The sequence below is a fragment of the Patagioenas fasciata genome, chromosome 1 (genome assembly GCF_037038585.1).
Source record: "Patagioenas fasciata isolate bPatFas1 chromosome 1, bPatFas1.hap1, whole genome shotgun sequence".
Lineage (NCBI taxonomy): Eukaryota > Metazoa > Chordata > Aves > Columbiformes > Columbidae > Patagioenas > Patagioenas fasciata.
The window spans coordinates 100,782,625-100,802,150 of record NC_092520.1 but is presented as its reverse complement, the minus strand read 5'-3'; the positions used below and the strand labels follow the sequence as shown (position 1 = coordinate 100,802,150).

Sequence of the window (19,526 nt, the reverse complement as noted above, 5' to 3'; positions counted from 1 at the left end):
TTTGACAGTTTAAAAAAAAAAAAGAGAAAGGAGATGAGGTAGAAAAATTTTTCAAAATAAAAAGGAGTTTTCTAAAATCCTACTGGGGAGAAAAAGAACACACACATATCCCAACCCCCCAACAAACAAACAAAAACAACCACCCACTGCCCCCCAGGGAAAGAAAACACACACACAGCCCCCCAAAAAAACCCAAACAAACAGAAAAAAAACCCAAAACCCCCAAACAAATACTCAAACAAACCCAAAACAACACAAAACCACAAACAAAAAATGACAACAATGAAACCCACAACCAACACACACAACAAAAGCAAAAACAAAACACAAAATACAACACAGTTTGGTACTTTTTAAAAAAAAGTTATCTGAATCAAAGCAAGTGGATTGTGCTTACAGAGTTAGAAGAAATGGTGGTATTCATTTAACTAAATGGTTTGAGCAGCGACTGTCTTGTCTCTTTCAGCAGTACAACTATTCTACTTTTCTGTATTTGGGGAATAAACGCTCTCTTGGGTAAAGCATACTATTAAGAAAAAATTGATCTGTTAAGGCCTCTCATTGCTTTGTCATCTTTTCAGGATTATAAAGGTTTGGGAATATTCCATCTCTGGAGGATGCATTTGTGAGGGAATGTGTCCCTTTGACCATCTCATGACATTCAGCATCAGTGGGCAAGAGTCAGACTCTTTTAGGACCCGTTTTGTGCCTCTTGCAGGCAGTGAGCAACAGTGTGGAGATCTACGATTGCTTGCTGCTCTTGGTTTGGGTTTTGTAGGAACGCAGTCCTAACTCCCTGCATTTTTTCCTCATCTTTTCAAGGCATCGGGTTTTCATATTTACTTGTTATAGGGACTTAATCTAGGGTCTGAGTCATTCATCAGATTTACTGCAGGCTAAGTCTTCTTAATATTTTATAATCTGTGAGTCTTTTAGGCCTTATTTGGAAAGGCTTAGATTAAGTCATTCAGTGTTACCTGCAGCACAACTTTACTCCAATGCATTTAATGTATTTTCTCAGACACTAGAGGGACCTTAATATAAATTCACATTTAAAGGAATGGCTAAATACTCTGCTATCCTTGGGCAGTAACAAATTTATCTTTAATAGCTATCTTCTATCAAACAGCTGTTGTAATACATGGTTTAAAATGGTGTAATAACATTCTTTTTCTGCAACAGCTCATTAAATTGCCCTCTGCTGAGTTTATTTACTCTGTCATATTACTAGGAGTGGATTGATAAAGATTAATTCTTCCTTAATATTTTAGATTAAAAATATCTAACTGCATGGTTAATTAGATTCCTTTAAAATTAAGGAGAGCTCAAATGTTAGAATGGGAAAGGAAATTGGATGTTTATAATACAGCTGGTTCCTGTATTGTGGGGAACAAGAGTAGCAGTAAGCAGTCCAGCTGCATGCTGCATTCGCTACCCCTTTTCAGCATTGTGGGACTAGTGCAGCTAGGCTGTGATTGTTTAGAGGCTGTTATAATGGATTTTTCAGATGATTCACCCATGTCCTCCTACTCTTCCTGGACCTCGAAACATTTCATTCTTTATTTTCTTAAGATGTGAATGTATCTGTTACAGTCAGTCAGTAGTTCAATTCAATGAATAGTATAAGGAATTGAAATTTTCCCGACAGCAGCATTCCCCATTGCAGCTCTGAGAACTGTTCATTGGGGTAGACCCAAAGCAGAGACAAGTGAATGACTTCAGGAAGAAAAAAAGTAGATAAAAGCACTGATTGTTGGTCAGATTAAGAATTCCTGGTGAAGGAGGACACTCAGCTGTGACACTGGGGGCTTTGAGGGTGAACCTGGAAAGAGATGCAATACATCTCAGTGTATGAAAGCATGGTCCAATCTTAACAAATTTCCCTGAGATCAGTTGGTACTTAAGGTGGCTGTACTAAAATAAAAGGGCTATGTGACACAGTACTTTATCTCTGACAAATATACACTGCGGAGAGGGGACAGTGAATCATCAAGCATTTTGTGAACGTTGTTTGATATTTAGTGAAATGTGACCATAACTTCAGTGGTAATTAGGTGTCTTCACAAGCACTGAAAGGTGTATTTGTTATAGAAGTGGAAAGATGTGGTATCTGTTTTAAAATGGTGTGGTTGAGAGCATTCAGTAGCAGGAGTTTTTTGTGTTGTGTTTCCTCCCCCCCACCCCCACTATTGTTCTAAGTCCAGAAGAAGCAGATAAATTGACTTTTGCTGTTTGAAGGCAGGGTTATTCAGGAGGTAGATCCAAGGAGGGGGTGGCAAAGGTGACGATCATTGACCTTCCCTGCGCAGGAGGGCAATATTGCAGTGCAGTTGGTAGTTGCTGTAGTGCAGGTCACCCATCTGCATTTGGAACTGGCTGATTGACAGAAGAAGCAAATGGACATGGACCTGTAAATAAGTGTATCTCTGAAGGAGGCAGGCAGATGTAAAATGCAATTGATAAACTGCCAGAACAGTTAGCAAAGTACCAGGAACACTTCTGAAGGCTATGGCATGAGAAAGGCTATTTGGATTAAATGTGGGAGAAGGGTCCAAAGCAGAATGAAGAAATCACTTTTGGTTTGAGGCCAGCAGAGGAAAAGGCTTGACAGGATTTGTAGTTGCTACCTGGAGGGATTGGGTATGCCCTTTTTCAAAAGCTTTCAGAGGTTGAGCATCCACAGGCCAGGTTGCTGCAGAGCTGTTGTTTGGGGGATCCCAGTGGGAAGCAAAATGTGAGGCAACCTTTTAGCAGGGCAGTGATTCCACAAGTAACCTAATTCTGTCAGAGCTTAGTCCCTGATGGCTTAAGCAATGTTCCTGGCCTCCTTCGCTGAGTTGCAACCTGTAATCTGTTATTGATTTTATCTTCCCAAAGTATTTTTCTTCCTCACACCTTTTTATTGATCTTTAGGTGGAGTCAGTAGTCAGGTTTTTTAAATCCCCCTTGAAACACTTATGTGTATGCAGAGATTGTGATTTCAGTGAGGTGGAGTGCTTCACGATAGAAGGACTCTGGAGGCTCTTGGCTAATGGCAGTGCTTGAACAAGAGAACATAGGGAAAGGTGAGGTATGAGGACACAGCAACACCCAGCCGTGTAAGACTGAAAGAACTCAGCAACTGCTGAGCTGAGGCCCTGGGAAGGAGGTATTCTGTGTGGAATGGAGTACAGGAAGGGTTTGAAAGGATGGAAGAGCTTAAGATAGAAGAGATTTGGATGGGGAGGGAAGCCAGGAAAGATCCTGGAGAGAGCAGGGGACCTGTAGGTTGTTTATTGAGAAGGTTGACATGGATGAGAGGATAAGAGGAGCCAGGGGGCTGAGTGGATGGAGCTTCAGCTGTGAAGTGTTAAGAGGACATAATGGTTTTGACCACATACAGGACTACATTAGCAGTTGAGGCTGTTATCCCCTCTATTCAGCAATTGTGTGACCACATCTGGAATACAGTTTCCAGCTTGCGGCTCCCCATAACAGAAGGGGCATTGACATTCTAAAGCATGTTCAATGGAGGGCTATCAAGATGATTACAGGGCTGGAGCACATGACATAGAAGGAGAGGTGGAGAGAATGGGGTTTGCTTAGAAAAGAAGGCAAAAGTGAGACATGATTGCTGTCTTCATGTCCTTAGTGTGATGGTATAGAAAAATTTGATCCAGACTCCTTTCAGAGATACACATTGAAAGGAGAAGAGACAATGGGAACAAGTTAGCTTCTGGAACAAGCTCCCAGAGATAGAACAAGTTCCCATTGTAGACTCTTTACTTGGAGTTACTCTGTTACTGAAGATTCAGTTGGACAAAGCCTTGATCAGTCCAGTCTGATTGGCACTGCTTTGGCTGTGAGTTTAGACTAGTTGACCTCCAATACTCTCTTCCAACCTAGATGATTCTGTGGGTCGGGGTGGGAGGGATAAGAGTGAGAGGCTGTGATGTGGGAGGGAAAGCTCTGGAGTTGAAGTCAGGATTCAAGGTGCCAGGAGCTACTAGTGAGAGGTTTGGGTTATGATGGGGTCCTGCTTGAGTCCTCAGTTTGGGAAGACAGGCAAACTGTTTCTCCTGTCATCCTTCCTGATTCTCTTCAAATTCCCCTTTTTTTTTTTTTGTTACTTCTCACTTATTATTTTCTCATTAAGGACTCAACTCAGGCAGCATTGAAATTGCATCTTTCAATTTTTTTTTTTATTTTTTTTTTCATTGTGGCATCACAGCATAACACCAAACACCACTATCTATTTAGGTGGTTTGAGTTGTTTGTTTTTTTTTTTTTTTTAGGCTTTAAATAGTCAGTACAGAATGGCAAATGCATTCCTAGCTAACTCTACACTGGCATAGTATTGAATGCACTCTAATGACAGTAAAGATTTCATTCTTTTCCTTCTGTGGATTCGCAGGGTAGTCTCAGTTTCGAGCTGCTGTCAACCTAGGCTCAGCATGACTTGAATTATTGATGAGGGACAAGCAAAGATGGTTTACCAATTGTCTAGAACTGCTCGTCTGGCTGCAGTTACTTATACTGATCTACCACAAGATTTTCCTTTTGACTGTGTGTCTTAGAGGTGGAAGATAGACTTGTTTTTCTTTGTCATATGTGTGTCAAAAAATACAGTGAAAAGATATAAAAAATGTATTGTATTATTTGTATCCTGTAGTTTTTAGCACTAGATTTTACTCTCTTAAAAAGATATTGCAGGTCATTGAGTTGTATCTCCAAATTAAAATACTTTATTTTCTTCCAGGAAATTGAAAAATGAACTTCTGGAAGTGAGAAGGAAAGGTGGAAGCCGGTATTGCCAACAGGACAACAGCAGGATCTGTGTTCGCTGTCAGAAAAGCCTGGGCTTAATCTTTGACAGAGGAGACCTGTGCCAAACCTGCAAACTTCGAGTTTGCAACAAGTGTCGTGTTGTGGGAAGTGATGGGCAGTGGAAGTGCTCAGTGTGTGCCAAGATTGCGTAAGTCGTGCAGCTTTGATAAATACATTTAGAGATTACCACTGAATAAGTAATTATGTGCCGGTGTTATCGTTTTACAACCCGTTAACACAAAAGCATATTCATAGCAAGTACACAAGGGAGGAGGCAAAGAAACCTGCATCACAGGTGATAAGCTGTTGGTGGGAAGTACTCTGAAAATGATGGAACATCAGTTACAAGCCAGTGATAGTCTGTTCACATTATGAAGACATAGATGTAAGAATCGAGTAATTAAAAATTTACAAAAACAGACTTCAGAAGAAGTGAGGTCTGTATGTTCTGACTGACACAGTAGGTGGATTTATAAGGAAAGAGATGTGAAAATTGTGAGTCCAAGCATGTCAATTCATGTCTCTGTCTTTGCTTTTTTCCGTGTTTATAGCAACTGAGGATCTCTGCATGAAGAGAGAGGGTTGTATTTATAATGTCTCTATTAGTGAGCATTCTGAAGTAAATTGTGGAGGGAAAACAAAAGCGATTAATCTTCACATTTCTTGTTCTTGGAATATTGAGCGTGGGGAATAGAGGAGGGTAGCAGATCATGGTGCCAAAAAGCAGAGGATTGGTATTCTAAGACAATATATCAAGTGAATAAACAAAAAGATGTTCAAAGATATTTACTTTATATATACTTGGAAGAATAATTCACTTGACTGGTATGGTGATATGGGATTTTGTAGCTTGACTCAGATAAGCATGAAGAAATGTATTGAGCAATAAAAGACACGACAAAATAATCATGTTAAAGGGGGAAAGAATCAGAGTACTTTCAGAGGGATTTTTTTTTGTTTTGTTTTTTACAGACCATCAAACTAATGAGATCAGGAAGATAAATTTTTTTGTAAATCATACAGAGAGTGAACCCAAATTGCTAGTTACATCAGACTTGGACTACCTAGACAGTGAAAAATTAATCCAGCAGGACATGGAGTTTTAGGGTTTGTGTCTTCTAACTTCAGTTTTAGAAGTTTAACATCTGTTTTAAGCTGGATGCCTTAACCTTCTCTGCAGCCATTGGAGCACATCCAGAGGACAGTGTCTCACCTTTTCTTGAGATGAAACATGTTCAAGTCCTTGACTTAGGTACCTGCTTATTTAAAAGCATTTTACAGTCTGAGCTCCTTGTAGGATGCTTCAGCCAGTCCCTGAGGCAAACTCAGTGCTCTGCCTTTCAGAAATGATGGGGTGCGGATGAGATGACAGACTTGAGAATGGCAAACACAATACTACTCTTTAAAAATGAAGAAAGAACGAACAAGGGATTTGTTGGCCCTGTCAGGTCACCTTTAATTTCTCTAAAAATACTGAAACAAATGATTGCTCTGCTGTTTGAAAGCTGAGAGATGACAGGACAATGAATAAGACCTGGCTCAAGAACAAATAATGTCAAAACCAATATAATTTCCTCCTTTGATGGGGTGACAGACCTCGTGAATAGAGGAGGATCTGTTGATGTCTTATAACTTGACTCAAGTGAACCTTTTGATACATTCTCTTGTGCCATTCTAATAAGCTGATAAACAAGTGGAGCTATGCCATGGAATAAGTTCTGTCAGTGTGATTGCAGACCTGCCTGAAAAGTTATAAATCTCCATTCTCAGAGTAGTTATGGACATTTCACTGTCAGAAAAAAAAAAAAAAAAGGCAATAGTATAGGTATAGGACATAGTATTTCCTGGCTATAATATTTCCTGTTAAATATTTTAGTTAAGGACTTTGACAATGCAGCAGATGAGTTTGCCAGTTACACCTGCAGATGACATGAAACTGAGAAGTGCTGATGGAAAGGATTAGTATTCAAAGTGATGCTTACAACTTAGAGAAGAGGTTTAAATTAAAAACAAGTGATGTGTCCCTGTGGGCACGTGCAAGTACTACAACTAGGCAGAAACACAGCTGCAGAAACACAGAATGAGGATAAAAACAGTTTATGCAGCTGTTCCTTAGGAAAGGATCTGGATGTTGTACTGAATGAAAAGTTGAATATGAATCAACAGTATTTTCCACTGTAGAAAAGTCCAGCATTGCACAAGGATGTACAAGCAGAATTATGCCCTGTAAAATACATGACACAATCCTGTTTTATGTAGAGTACTCTGCCCAGTTTTGTGTAGCACACTTCATGTTGACCAACTGGAGAAAGTTCAGCAGAAAATAAGCATTGTAGGCCTAGCACACAGTATGTTTGGAGTAATGGAAGGAGCCAGAAGTGTTTGGCCTAGGCAAGAGAAAACAGAAAATAAGTGTGTTTTAAATCTACAAAAGGCAGCTGCATTAAGAAGGCATGCATGCAGTTCTACAAACACTGGATAAGAAAAGTAATTTGATACTTACATTGCAGTGAAAGGATTCAGTTTAGGTGGTATGAACATTGATATGACTTGGAGAGGTTGCCAACTCTTGTTTTAAAAACAGATTGGATAACTGTCTCTCAGGAATGATGGCATCAGGAAAGATGGTCCTGTTTTGAGGCTGGAAGCTGGATTCAAAACTTCTCAAGACTTAAGCCACCCCAGTTTCTTGTGATTGTGCTGAAATTCTGTATGCCAAGCAGTGGTCCCAGCAATCATCTTGAAAATGGGTTCTGGTTGAAGCCTATCTCTAAATTATTACAAACTATGGTATAATTTGTCTGCAAGGTACTAAACTTTGCAAGTGCTAAAGATTTTTCCATGTTAGGTATCTTTATTAAATTGAAATTTCTGTCCTTTCTTTTTGTTCTTATGCAGTGGTGTTTTTGCAAGACTATAGCGACAGTTAATGATCTGTAAAATGCTTTTTACACTGCTAGGGGTACACAGCGAGATTATCTTCTGTGTGGGCAGTATAGAGATGAACACTTGAGAAAGGTATTTTAGTTAAATCATTGTGTGCAGTTTAAATAATTTCATTTCTGCTTTCCTCTGTCTCACTTAAATAAGAAATGTAAGAAAAAATAGCATTTCTAGGCTTTTTAAATTGCATTTGAAAGAGGAGCTGATTAAGTTAATGTGAACAGGGCCTTTGGCAAGATTAAAAGGTAGATGGCAAGGATAAGAAAATGGGAATCCTGTGTTAAGAGCCAGTTATGCTGTATAAGTAGCAAACAAAAAGCAGAAGGAGGGGAAAAAAAACTTTTAGCTGTGTAGTATTGATCTGCGTACGGTGTTTGTGTATGTCAAATCGGATTGTTTCACCATGCTAGTGGCTTTGCAAAAAAAGCATTAGGAATTTTTTTTTCCTTTGTCCTTTTGTTTTAGCAAGCTCAATGAATGAGACTAGGTTAATGTTGATATCTGTATAGACTCTAGCACCTGTTGTGCTATTACAGTACTGGAGTTAGGTTATACTGTTGTTATAATGTATATGTATGTTGTCATACATACTGTCAGACCCTTAAAAGGCAGGGAGAAGGATTTGTGGCCTTTGTGAACTGTTTCCAGTTTTGGTACTATACGAGTTCTTGGCAGTTCTGCCAAAACTGTCCTCAAGAATGTCTATTAAGTGATGCTTAAGATGATGGTGATAGTAGTAACCTGTGCGAGTCCTGTTAGACAGTCATCAGCTATACCTTCAGGAATATGTTCTGAAACAAGTTTTTCAGAACTTTTGGGAAGCATACTGCATTGCGTGAGGTGTTAATAAAGAAGGTCTGATACTGGGTGATCATTCAAAGAGAGGTTGACAACTGCTACAGGAATCACTGCAGAAATCCCTTGAATTACACAAGTAATCCAAAATGGTTGCTGAAACAAAGAAGGTCTGTGGAAATAAAAGGAAATGTAGATAATATCAGTCCGCTTCTGTCTGTTGCTTCATTTAATACATTTTGACCTTTCCTTCCCTTAGAAGAGCATCTTGAGTCTTGCCAATCCACTCACTGATAGCACAAGAGTTTGGTGTATATGTAGTACAGCAAAAGGATATACATACCCTGGGATCAAATGTTATCTTTGCTTTAACATTTATGGTGGGTTTATATCCAGCCTCCAAAAAAAAAACAAAACAAAAACCAAAACAAACAAACAAAAACACAACAACAACAAAAAAAAACAACCCCCAAAAAAACCAAAACCAAACCAAACCAAAACCAAACCAAAAAAACAAAGGATGGTGAGAAACTGCAAATATTGGTGACTTTGACTGGAAGATCAGGTAATATCAAGATTTTTTTTAAGAATATGGTAAAACATACTATTATTTTCTAAACCAATTTTAAAAACGTTACATAGTAGCATGATGGTAGCTGTAGGAGTGAGATACCAGTTTGTTTAATAACACGATATAAATGTTCATCTGTCAACTATAACATCTTCATCTGGTAACAAGTGAATCTGACTTCACTCCTCCAAAATAATCTTTAAAGCATTACATCTGCCATTTCTCTGGAGTCAGGCTTGCCTGAAAAACAGATTATGGTGATGGGGAAGCTCATTCCAACACATTAATTACATTCTAAAACACTTTCAGAAAGAGATTTAGCAAATTTGAGAAAAGACATTTGAATGTGAATAGTGAGAGATGTTCATCAGTATTTTTAAGTATGACGAACTGAGGATTACATATAAATTGTATTACAATTTACAGTTACTGAAAAAGGATATTCCCCTTAGATGTCCATAAAGAGAATATTACTGTGGTGTTTTTGTTCCCCACCCTCCTGTTAGAATACAGACTTGCAAGATAAAGGATTTGAATGTCAGGGAGGGTTAGAGTGTTAGAGCTAAGTCTTCTGCCACAGTCCTAGATCTGCAGTTCCTAAGGGCAGAGAATAAGAGAGTCTTTATGTGATTGTATGTTTAATGGTCACGTTGTAGTATCTAATGAGGTAAATTGAGCCTGTATGTAGTGATGCACTTGATGAAAGAGGAAGCTTTCTGCTCCATTCCCTGCATACAGGGAACTGAGGTCATCAGGGGCTTTTAAAACTAGGTACTAAAACGAACTTTGCATTGAGGTCACTTTTTTCCCTGCATCTTCTTAAAATGTAGTGAGTTTTGTTTGAAATTTGGCATCTAAAATGAATAATAGCTTAAGGGAAATCAAATTCTTCAAGCAGTCTGCTGACAAGCTGATTTTGTGTCTTGATGTTGCCTTTGTTTCTCATTATGAATGTGTCTAGATATCTGCAAACAATGCCTTTGTGTTGATTTACTTATTCAGTTAGATGAAATGCCTAGGTGGTCCAAGTAATTACAGCAGAACAAAGCAGTAATGGGAAATCTATCTTTATCTTTGAAATAATTATGTTCTCTTAATGTGTCATGAAAATTCATCAGAATGTTAGTACCATTTATTCCCATTAGGAGCCTAAAATTAGAGACATTTCAAATATTTTAGTATGCAAATGTTTTTCACATTTCTAATAATTTCTATTTAATTTAGTAACTTCTAAGCAGATTTGCCTTCTTTTGATAGGGTCAAAAAATTCTATTTAATAGCTTCATGCCGTATTGAAAATTACTCCGGGTGGGATTAACTTAGGTTATAGAAAATACTCAGTGGAATAGAATACATGCAAAGATGAGTTTGTATATTTTGGTATGTTCCTGTATAGGCTGCATTTCAGCCATCCTTTTGTCTTGCCAGTTTTCCAAATTTTACTCCCAAGGAGGAAGTAAAATAACTTGAGGAACAGAAGAGGGAAAGGAAGTTAGACTAAATCTCTCTCCTTTACTGTAGATGTGAGTCAGGCTGGATGATTAAATGAATAGTGAAACTGTTTTACCAATGTGGGCTTTTTTTCCCAAAAGAAATTATTAGAAGTAACAACTGGCACTTTCCATCTTAAATGGAATTTTTATAATTAGGCTTTTAACCACGAAGTGTCATGCAACAATGAGAGTGGAAAACAACAAGAAGAGTTTTTGGCAGGGATAGGCCACAGGTTATGTTCCATTTTTAAACCGAGGAGCATGTTAGCAAAGCCAATCCATTTAGTAGGAGATCATAGAGGAAGAAGAAGCATGAAACTGTAATGTACTCCCTCTCACATGGTGATGTCGATAGGTGGATCAGTAATTAATGTATAAGGACCAGAAGATACCTAAAGTATTTGGTATTAAACCTAGCTACTCGAAAGTGATTTTTCATTAAATTTTTCCTGGCCATTTCGACTATAGGAAAGAGCAATCATGCAAAAATTGCTGCCATCACAATTTATAACACTGTTTTTTCTTCTTTCTAAAGCTACTGATTTAGCATTTGTTGCACACCTTGAAAGGCCAGTTTAAACACTATTTTGGTAGAACACATACTTTTTTTTTTTTTTATTTGTATGCCATGTGCTAACTGAGAAAGGAAAGTAAAGAAAATGCATGCACATACTGTGATTTACAGTCAGTATTGACCTTGGACTTATTTTAAAAACAACAAAAACCAAATCTGCAAGAACTGATTTGATGTATTGTTGAGTAAATGCCCTTGTTTCTTTTCTAACTGAAACAATTATTTAGATGGGAAGGGTTCATATAAGTCCTGTATCAGAAATAGAAGGAAAATGCACTGTCTCAGTAGGAAAGACAGGCTTCCTTTGTCATAATTATAAATGCATGAAAATAACATTATTATAAGATTCTTTAGGTCTCGCTCTTCAGTTTTTGATTCAGAATGTCAAATTCAATTAAGAAGTTCAAACTTCAAGGCAGAAGTCATTTCATCTGAATTCATTTCTGTTTATGTGTAGAACAAAAATTGCTCTAACAGGTACTCCTGACACGTACGAATGGTTAAGATAAAGTGAACTCTAGTCTTTCTCTGAATTGTTCAGTATATGTGAAAAATGCAACCAATATTAGTGCAGTAGAAATTCAGAGCTGCAAGGATAGAGATACTCTGTCGAGTAAGGACATTTTTGCAAAAGAGTACTTCCAGCTGAAGTCAGGATCCCAAGACTGACAGTAACATTGGTGACTATTAGGACAAAGGTCTGAAGTGAAGGTTGAGGCTTCTAAGATATGTTCCATGCAGCACTCACAATGGCTGGTTGTTGATGTCGTTTTTTCCCCTTCACTGTGGATAGCAGGAGTGGCTAGAGAGGTGAAGCACTTGACTAAAATAAGGCAATAATTCCTATATTTGCTGTATCTTTTGTCTCAGTTGAGCGAGTTGTCCATGTTTTATTTCAGACCTGGTTCTCTTGGTGAATTCAGAGCAGAATGGGTGTGGGTGTCCTCAAAGTAGCTCTGCAAAGGAGTTGGCCCTCAATTTAAAATGTGGATCTTATTACCACTTAATAAAATCAGCTAGATAAAGAAGAAAGACAAAGTTTACCTTCTTTTGGTGAATTGGCACATGGTTCGGCTCCATTGGTGTAGCAGCTGTCGCACTCCCTTGCCCGCTCGGGCCTGCAAAAGGTATTGTGCACACCCTCCTCTTTCCTTGTGGGTCTGGATTGTGTTTGCCAGAGTGTGCAGCAATGACCTTGAACTGCCTTGGCTGAGCAAGAGGACACCAGCTGTGTAATTGGGGGCTGTTTAATTGTGGCAGGTTACAGCCTACAGAGAGACGTTACTAAAAGAAGCACATTGACTATTTATCCTTTGCCAGAAGATACAGGCATCAACTGTTATCACCCAAAAAGATTAACTTATGTCCTTCCTGATCAGCTTTGTGACTGTGAGGAAGATGAGTATGGGGTCGATTGTTTCAAGGGGATGGCAAGAAGAAAAGAAAGTCTTTCTCCAAAATACTCCTGCCTTGCTCTCTGGCCTGGCACCAACCGTTCCTCTCCTGCAGGGTGCTTCACTCTCAGAGCAAGGAGTAGGTCAGGTTGTTCAGATGGCATGGGATGGAGTAGGGACAGAAAGAGGGAGTCATGGTGAGCTCTAAGGGTATGGGTGACCTGAACCACAATGGATTGGAAGAGGAGTGGAAGGCTCTCTCCCAGGCATGGATGCTTGGGCAGGTCCTCCTCTCCCCACCAACAGCACTCTCACTGATCCTTCCTTGCACAGCCCAGCAGCTCTCCATCCTCTTCCTTCCCAGCCTCCTCCTACAGCTGTCCCAGCTGTCCTTCCCTTGGTTGCAGCTCCTTTGATCTCTCCAGCCTCCATGACCCTCCTTGAGCCCTTGGTCCTGCTGCTGCTAGATTGAATCTCCACATTAGATTGTATGACTAATACATGATAAAACAAGCAGACACACTGGTCTTGGACACATTTCCCCTCAGGCTGAAGTGCCCTGGGTGATTGTGATGCAGGAGGCACCAGAGAGGTTTGTTTTCTCTCATCACTGTTCAAATGTAGGGGGTGGCTTTCCAGGGACCGTGTGGTAGAGGGACTGCCTCTCCATGAACCACCACAGCCAAGGGGAATGGCACAGTTCAGGATCTGGTGTGGAAATAATTACAAGTTTTTGCTTGTGGAAACGTGTAGCTTTGTGTCAGGCACCCTCTCACACTGCTGAAACCCTGGGTGTAGGTCACACCACCTCCTTTAGATTTTCTTGAGCCTGGAGAAGGAGGGAGGCCTTTGCAGGGGTGAGGAGTGCCCTGTCTGAACCTGATCAAGTTAAGTATCTCTGGTAAGATATTAGGGATGAATAAACAGTGCTTGTGGAGTTTTATGGTCAAACCTGGGAGTAACTGACATAAAAAAAAAAAAAACCAAAAAACAAAACAAACAAACAAACAAACAAACAAAAAAATAACACAAAACCGTAGTTCATTCTACAATGCAATGTCATATACATGGCAAGAGAATGTGGTGGTGTAGTCAAAGGTCTGAAAGGCTTATAGTTTTATACAAAGTATTAAACTTACTATAAACCTAGGCATGAAAATAACTGCATAGAGAAGTGTGTGCTGTAAATGGTGACAATACGCATTCAGAGAAAAAACTGTTTTTCATACTAGCCAGACTGTGCATAGTTTCTAATGCAATTAATCCTTTTCAGTGTTTGTATCTAACAAAACTAATTTAAAAATTCTGAGTGGAAATGTAGAGATTTTATTTAGTGCCTTGCATAATGACTGACTGATTGTGATGATGAATTATAGAGGGTTTTGTCACTAGGAGTCTGCAGCAACAAGATAAGGCAATAATCTTCTATTTTTATGCTTGTGAGCACATGTTTTGGATGATTTTTTTTTTTTTAAATGACTCAGGCAAAGGTCCATGACTCATTAATAGGTTAGGAAGAGCTGGGGTCTTTTTACCAATGGCCAGATCCTATTCTGTAGTTTTAAGTATTTTCCCAAGTCAAATTCTCCATTCAGGCATGACCAAAAAGTAATTTAACAGTGAAGATCAGTGCTCTAAATCTATCTGTAGTAATTTTCATGCCTAAGGGACTAGATTATTTCTTTTCTGGTATGGGTTTGAAAATAAGTTTTCTTATTGAGCATCTCCCTTATGAAGAAAGGCTGAGGGAGCTGGGGCTCTTTAGTTTGGAGAAGAGGAGACTGAGGGGTGACCTTATTAATGTTTATAAGTATATAAAGGGTGAGTGCCATGAGGATGGAGTCAGGCTCTTCTCAGTGGCAAACAATGATAGGACAAGGGGCAATGGGATCAAGCTGGAACACAAGAGGTTCCACTTAAATTTGAGAAAGAACTTCTTCTCAGTGAGGGTAACAGAGCACTGGAACAGGCTACCCAGGGAGGTTGTGGAGTCTCCTTCCCTGGAGACATTCAAAGCCCGCCTGGACACATTCCTGTGCGACCTCACCTAGGTGTTCCTGCTCCAGCAGGGGGATTGGACTAGATGATCTTTTGAGGTCCCTTCCAATCCCAAACATACTGTGATATAGTAGGAAGAAACATGTCTAGAGCTAAATCAGTTTTTAATTTTATTTTTTAGTATGTTTATTTGCTTTTTATTTGAGTATTCATGATTAGTAGCTTTTTGCTATTAACTGCATGTAGTGAGGCTGTAGAAATGGTCATGATTGACCATAATTAAACTAATTCAGGAAAAGGCTAGTAATCAATAAAAAATAAACCTATGGGAAACAGCAAGGTCAGTACAGGATTTATTTGTTGCTGGCATAGGTCAGAGAATTTGAAATCAGAAAAAGCAGCATTATGCAGAACAGTAGCAAAGACAAAAGTTGATGGCTCTGAACCTCTGGCACATAGCTAATTCTTAACACTGTTGTCATATGAAGAACCTGCATATAGTGGCAGCATATGAAACTTAGAGATGAGAAATACATTGGCTTACAGCAACCTGTATATAAACAGGTTGGATCCATGAACTGCTGGCTTGGCTGGCAGGAGCTTTTGTGGGGGGTTTTCTCCCTCCATCCACTGTTGTTTTTTCTACAAATCTTGTAATTTTTGAGATACTGGAAACTCAGGTTGCGTAGCTCACTATCCAAAGGACTAGAGAGTTAGTATGTTACAAATCGAGTAAATGTGCTTGATTTTTTTTTTCCCAAGTAAATTTCCATGTACTGAAAATTTTTCATTCACAAAGCAAAATGATGTTATTTTTCTGCTACATATCCCAAGCTTTGCAATCAATTGTTTTACTTTCTATTTTGAACTGTACAAATGTTGTCCAGTGTTTGCAAGCCTGACGCATGAATGATGACCCAAGGGCTGAAGCAGTAGCTTTGGTTGGCCAAGTCTGTTAACATGCATGTCTCTCTGGCTTTTTTCTTTTTCCCCATATAGACAGCTACGAATAGTGACAGGAGAATGGTTTTTTGAAGAGAGAGCAAAACGCTTCAAACAATCAAATCTTCTTGGAACCGATGTTGTCAGACAGTCTATCCTACACAAGTTCCCAGGTAGAGACATCAAGAGAGAGATTTGCTTGTGCTTAATACATTTAAACCTGGTTTCCAGAGTGTTTGACTAGTGTTGTATTTTATTCTCCACTGTTGAAGGTGTAAGTATAACCAGGATTATAATCTTAATTTCAGATTTGGGTGTTGCTATGCAGTGATTTGTGGATGATTAATATATAGAAAAGGTAAGCTACAGATGAATGAAGAAGTATCTGTGTGGAGACAGAGAGCTGCTTAAAATCTCACTGTCCAAGCAGGTGGACATTATTATTCAGCTGCAAAGCCAGAAGCAGAGACTCTGAAAGTTCGTTCTCTTTTGATGCCAGGAAGTTTGGCTGTATGTAGAGATCTAAACCCAACCAGTGATAAATTCAGAAACATAGTTCAAGACAAGAGATGATAAAGAGAAACGTTTCAAACTGTGTATGGTTTTATTTTCTTTTATTAGAAGGAAAAGCCAAATAACCCCCAATAGGGTGGGGTTTTTTTTATGATACTTTATTATATAGTTTTATTTAATATTAAAAAATGGAATGGGCAGACGTTAACTTTTTTTTATATTTCCCCCTTCACTGAAGATACAGTTTCCAGTAAGGATGAAGGAAGAACATTTAAAGATCAACCCCAAGAGAATGAAGAAAAAAGTCTGGATGTATCAGTCTCCTCCACAACTGGGCATAAATCAGTCTTCAGTGGACACAGAAAGATAGGGTAAAGCCTTTTCTTTTGCAAACTAATAAATTGAATAACTGTATGTGGTTGGACGGATTTTCATTTGAGTTCCTCCAGCGTTCCACATCAGCTTCAAACTTACCAGGGTTAGAAACAGCCTTCATTTAAAAACATGCTTACTGTAATTAGACTGCTGTTTCCTAGGAAATGCAGCAGTAATTACTCTTCAGCTATAAAGGTAGCAGGAAAAAAAGGCAATTTTATTCCTGGATTTTTCTTGTTTATACTCAGAAGTAACAGAGTGTTCCTAAAGGCAGATTTGTTGAAGAAGCAAAGGCAAAAAAATGTTATTTGAAGGGCCTGAGTTTTTTTATGTACACTGGTTGGTTCTGTTCACAAGTCAAGTTTTCCTTTAGATTCCAGCTTTGCAACTTCAGTCTAACAGTCAAGTAGTGCCCCTTTTGTGTGTGTGTGTGTGACAGTGAAGAAACAGATATGTTTGCTAGCTATCTTGCAAGTCTCAGTGACATGTGTAACCCCAGTGTGGCTGTGCCCTTAGAAGAGCACTCACTTGTTCTCAGGGGATGTGGACAGATGCATTGAATATATGGTTGTGCGAGTGGTGTCTGGACGTACCTTGATGCTATTGAGTGAAGGGGAAGAAATATCATACAAACGTTCATATTATGGGTGGAGGTCCATGGGCTGATAGTTGGAAAACTTGATTTCTGTTGGAAGAATGAACACATATTATGGATCCTAAATATAGGGTAGGTAGATAGCTTTCCACAGTTTTTTTACTTCTGGGGAGAGCTGAGTGTGGAATTACTTGTTTCAGTGACTCCAGAAATTAACATGAGTGATTTATCTCTCTTTAATATTGGGGAAAAGAGCATTAGAATGCCTTTAGCTTGTCAAATTAGGGTGAAGAAAGAACCAGCTTAGGGAATCTATTATCCTATAAAAAGACCTATTGTTGTAAATCAAGTTAATTGGTAGCTAGAATAAGAGTGCATTAAGGTTTACTTTTCTAATTCTCTTTTCATTTAAATTGATTGTGCAAATCTGTTAGTCATACTCGCCTATGAGAAAAAAATGTATTTTTTTAATTGTCTATTGTTTATTTTAGTGGTGTTTAACCTTTTTTGGCTTGTGACCTGAAATGTTTTCTCATGATGACGTTCCCCGTAGAGGAAATTCAATCCTGCAAGAATTAGGCTTGCTTTTTCTAGTGCATTTTGTGGCCTCTCTTGGAAGTAGTTCATAATTCATCCTCTTCCTTCCTTGCTCTTTCTTCCTCCCTCAGGCTCCACATTCATGTATCTCATGAGTGGATTTGTTTTAGCAAAGTAATTTTGGGGCCAACTCTTGCTGACAGTGGTATGAGATATCTTAACAGTCTCTTTTTCGAGACTTTATTTCATTTATTTCTGTCTTCTTAGGCCACATGTTGCAGGGTAAGGTGATGTTTTCAGAAAATAGCATATTTGGGGCATTGATGCATATAATTGTAGAGCTGCAAAGAAATCTTTCAGGGAAAATACATATAGGGTATTTTGTTCATAGGAATCAGTTTGGTAACCAGATTTGGTGGTCTATGAACACTTATCTCCAGAGTTATCTGTAGGTCAGACAGATGAAATGAGCAGAATGCACACGTCACAGTAGTTCAGTCAGGCTGCTGTTTCCTGGGAAAAACAACTTTTAATATCTTTTATTCTCTGTTTTCATCAGGAAGGTAATTAGGGCGGCTACCAAAGGAGAGATTACAAACACAAAAGATGAAGGTGAAAGGAATGCAGGCCCAGAAGCTGAAACACAAAGTCTGCGCAGCGGCAAGTCAACACCTTGCTCTGAGAGGTGAGCAGCAGAACTCTGGTGCAGCTCATGCCAGCATTGACCTGGGGCTGTGTGCCAGTCCCCTGTGCTGCATTGTGTCTTTGAATGCTCAGCGTTAATGTTATCTGAGAAACAGATATGATGTTTAAAAAACAAAAGAAGAAAAATAAAAAATGCCCCATCCATTTTCCTTTTCTGTACTTGTGTTCAGGTGGTCGTTGCTGTCAGTGTGTTTTTCCATGATTTCTGGCTTTTAATTGATGAGCTGCGTTCATGTTATGAAACTGAGGCCTTTTGTTCCAAAGTTTTTATTCAATAATGACGTATTAATTGATTAAAATTTATATTTTCTTAAAAGGCTCTGCCCTTTTCTTTCTGTGATTACTGTCCCAGTTATTTCTAATAGAATTCCCTTTATCATTCTTCTGGGCTTAAGAGATCTCTGTTATTGTCTCTGTTAATAGCATAATAAAATGCCAGATGCAACAATCCTCTCATATACCAACTCCAAAAGGAAGTGAAAAAATAGCTCACTTTTTTTGTTTGTTCAGTTGGATAGTCTATAACAGATGTAGATCCAGATTCTTTGCTCAAGTGCATGCACCTAGAAATTTTACAATCTGGATTGAAAAAAAAAAAAAAGTTTAAGATCCAATAGTATTTTCTAGCTCAAAAGCAGTGCTCCTAGGAGATTCCAAATAGCTATACAGGAACACAGGGTATCAAGTAAAAGGAACATCCTGAAGTTTTATTCGTCCACAGATGACCCTTCTTGTTTAAGGAAGAACTTGCTTCCCTTAGTTACCTACAATTCAAAAACCCAGTTGCTGAATGTTCTGCAACATGCCTGAAGTTGATGGTGACAATCTTCTCAAAAGTTTAAATTTGAATTTTTCATTGGATGCTTCAGCATTTATTAGCCAACTCAGCTTTAAAGGTAGTTTTCTTTAACCCATGCCCAGTTCTTTGGGATGTTTTAACTGAGCTGATTAGGCCTTCTGTATCTAACTAGATCCATACCTGACTTTTATGACACCAGAAGTAGTATTTTTGGTGTTTTTCTGAGTTTGCTTTGATTTTCATTAAATAGACATTAGTGAAGGATCTAAGAGAGAAAAATTGAAGCATCTGGTGTCTGTGCTGCTTAACACTAACATTATGCAATATTAAGTAACTTTCTCTAAGAGTTTACCAGAATAAGGACAAAAGGCTGCTTGTGAGAGATCTGTGCAACAGTTCTGATGTACCAGACTACAAGGAAGTTATAACTCAACCATAAACAAAGCAATTTTTTTTGTTGTTTGGAGTGGTAGAATTCAGCACCTG

At 38.7% G+C, this 19,526-nt stretch overlaps 1 protein-coding gene across 1 annotated transcript in view; it reads left to right on the top strand.

The window, feature by feature from the left end:
* SYTL5 (synaptotagmin like 5) overlaps positions 1 to 19,526 on the top strand; it is a 92,264-nt gene that overhangs the window by 37,174 nt on the left and 35,564 nt on the right. The window contains exons 3-6 of the mRNA XM_071811996.1: positions 4,739 to 4,954; positions 15,574 to 15,689; positions 16,268 to 16,400; positions 18,096 to 18,221. Of these exons, the coding sequence (XP_071668097.1) occupies positions 4,739 to 4,954; positions 15,574 to 15,689; positions 16,268 to 16,400; positions 18,096 to 18,221 (591 nt within the window). The remainder of the gene's footprint in view (positions 1 to 4,738; positions 4,955 to 15,573; positions 15,690 to 16,267; positions 16,401 to 18,095; positions 18,222 to 19,526) is intronic.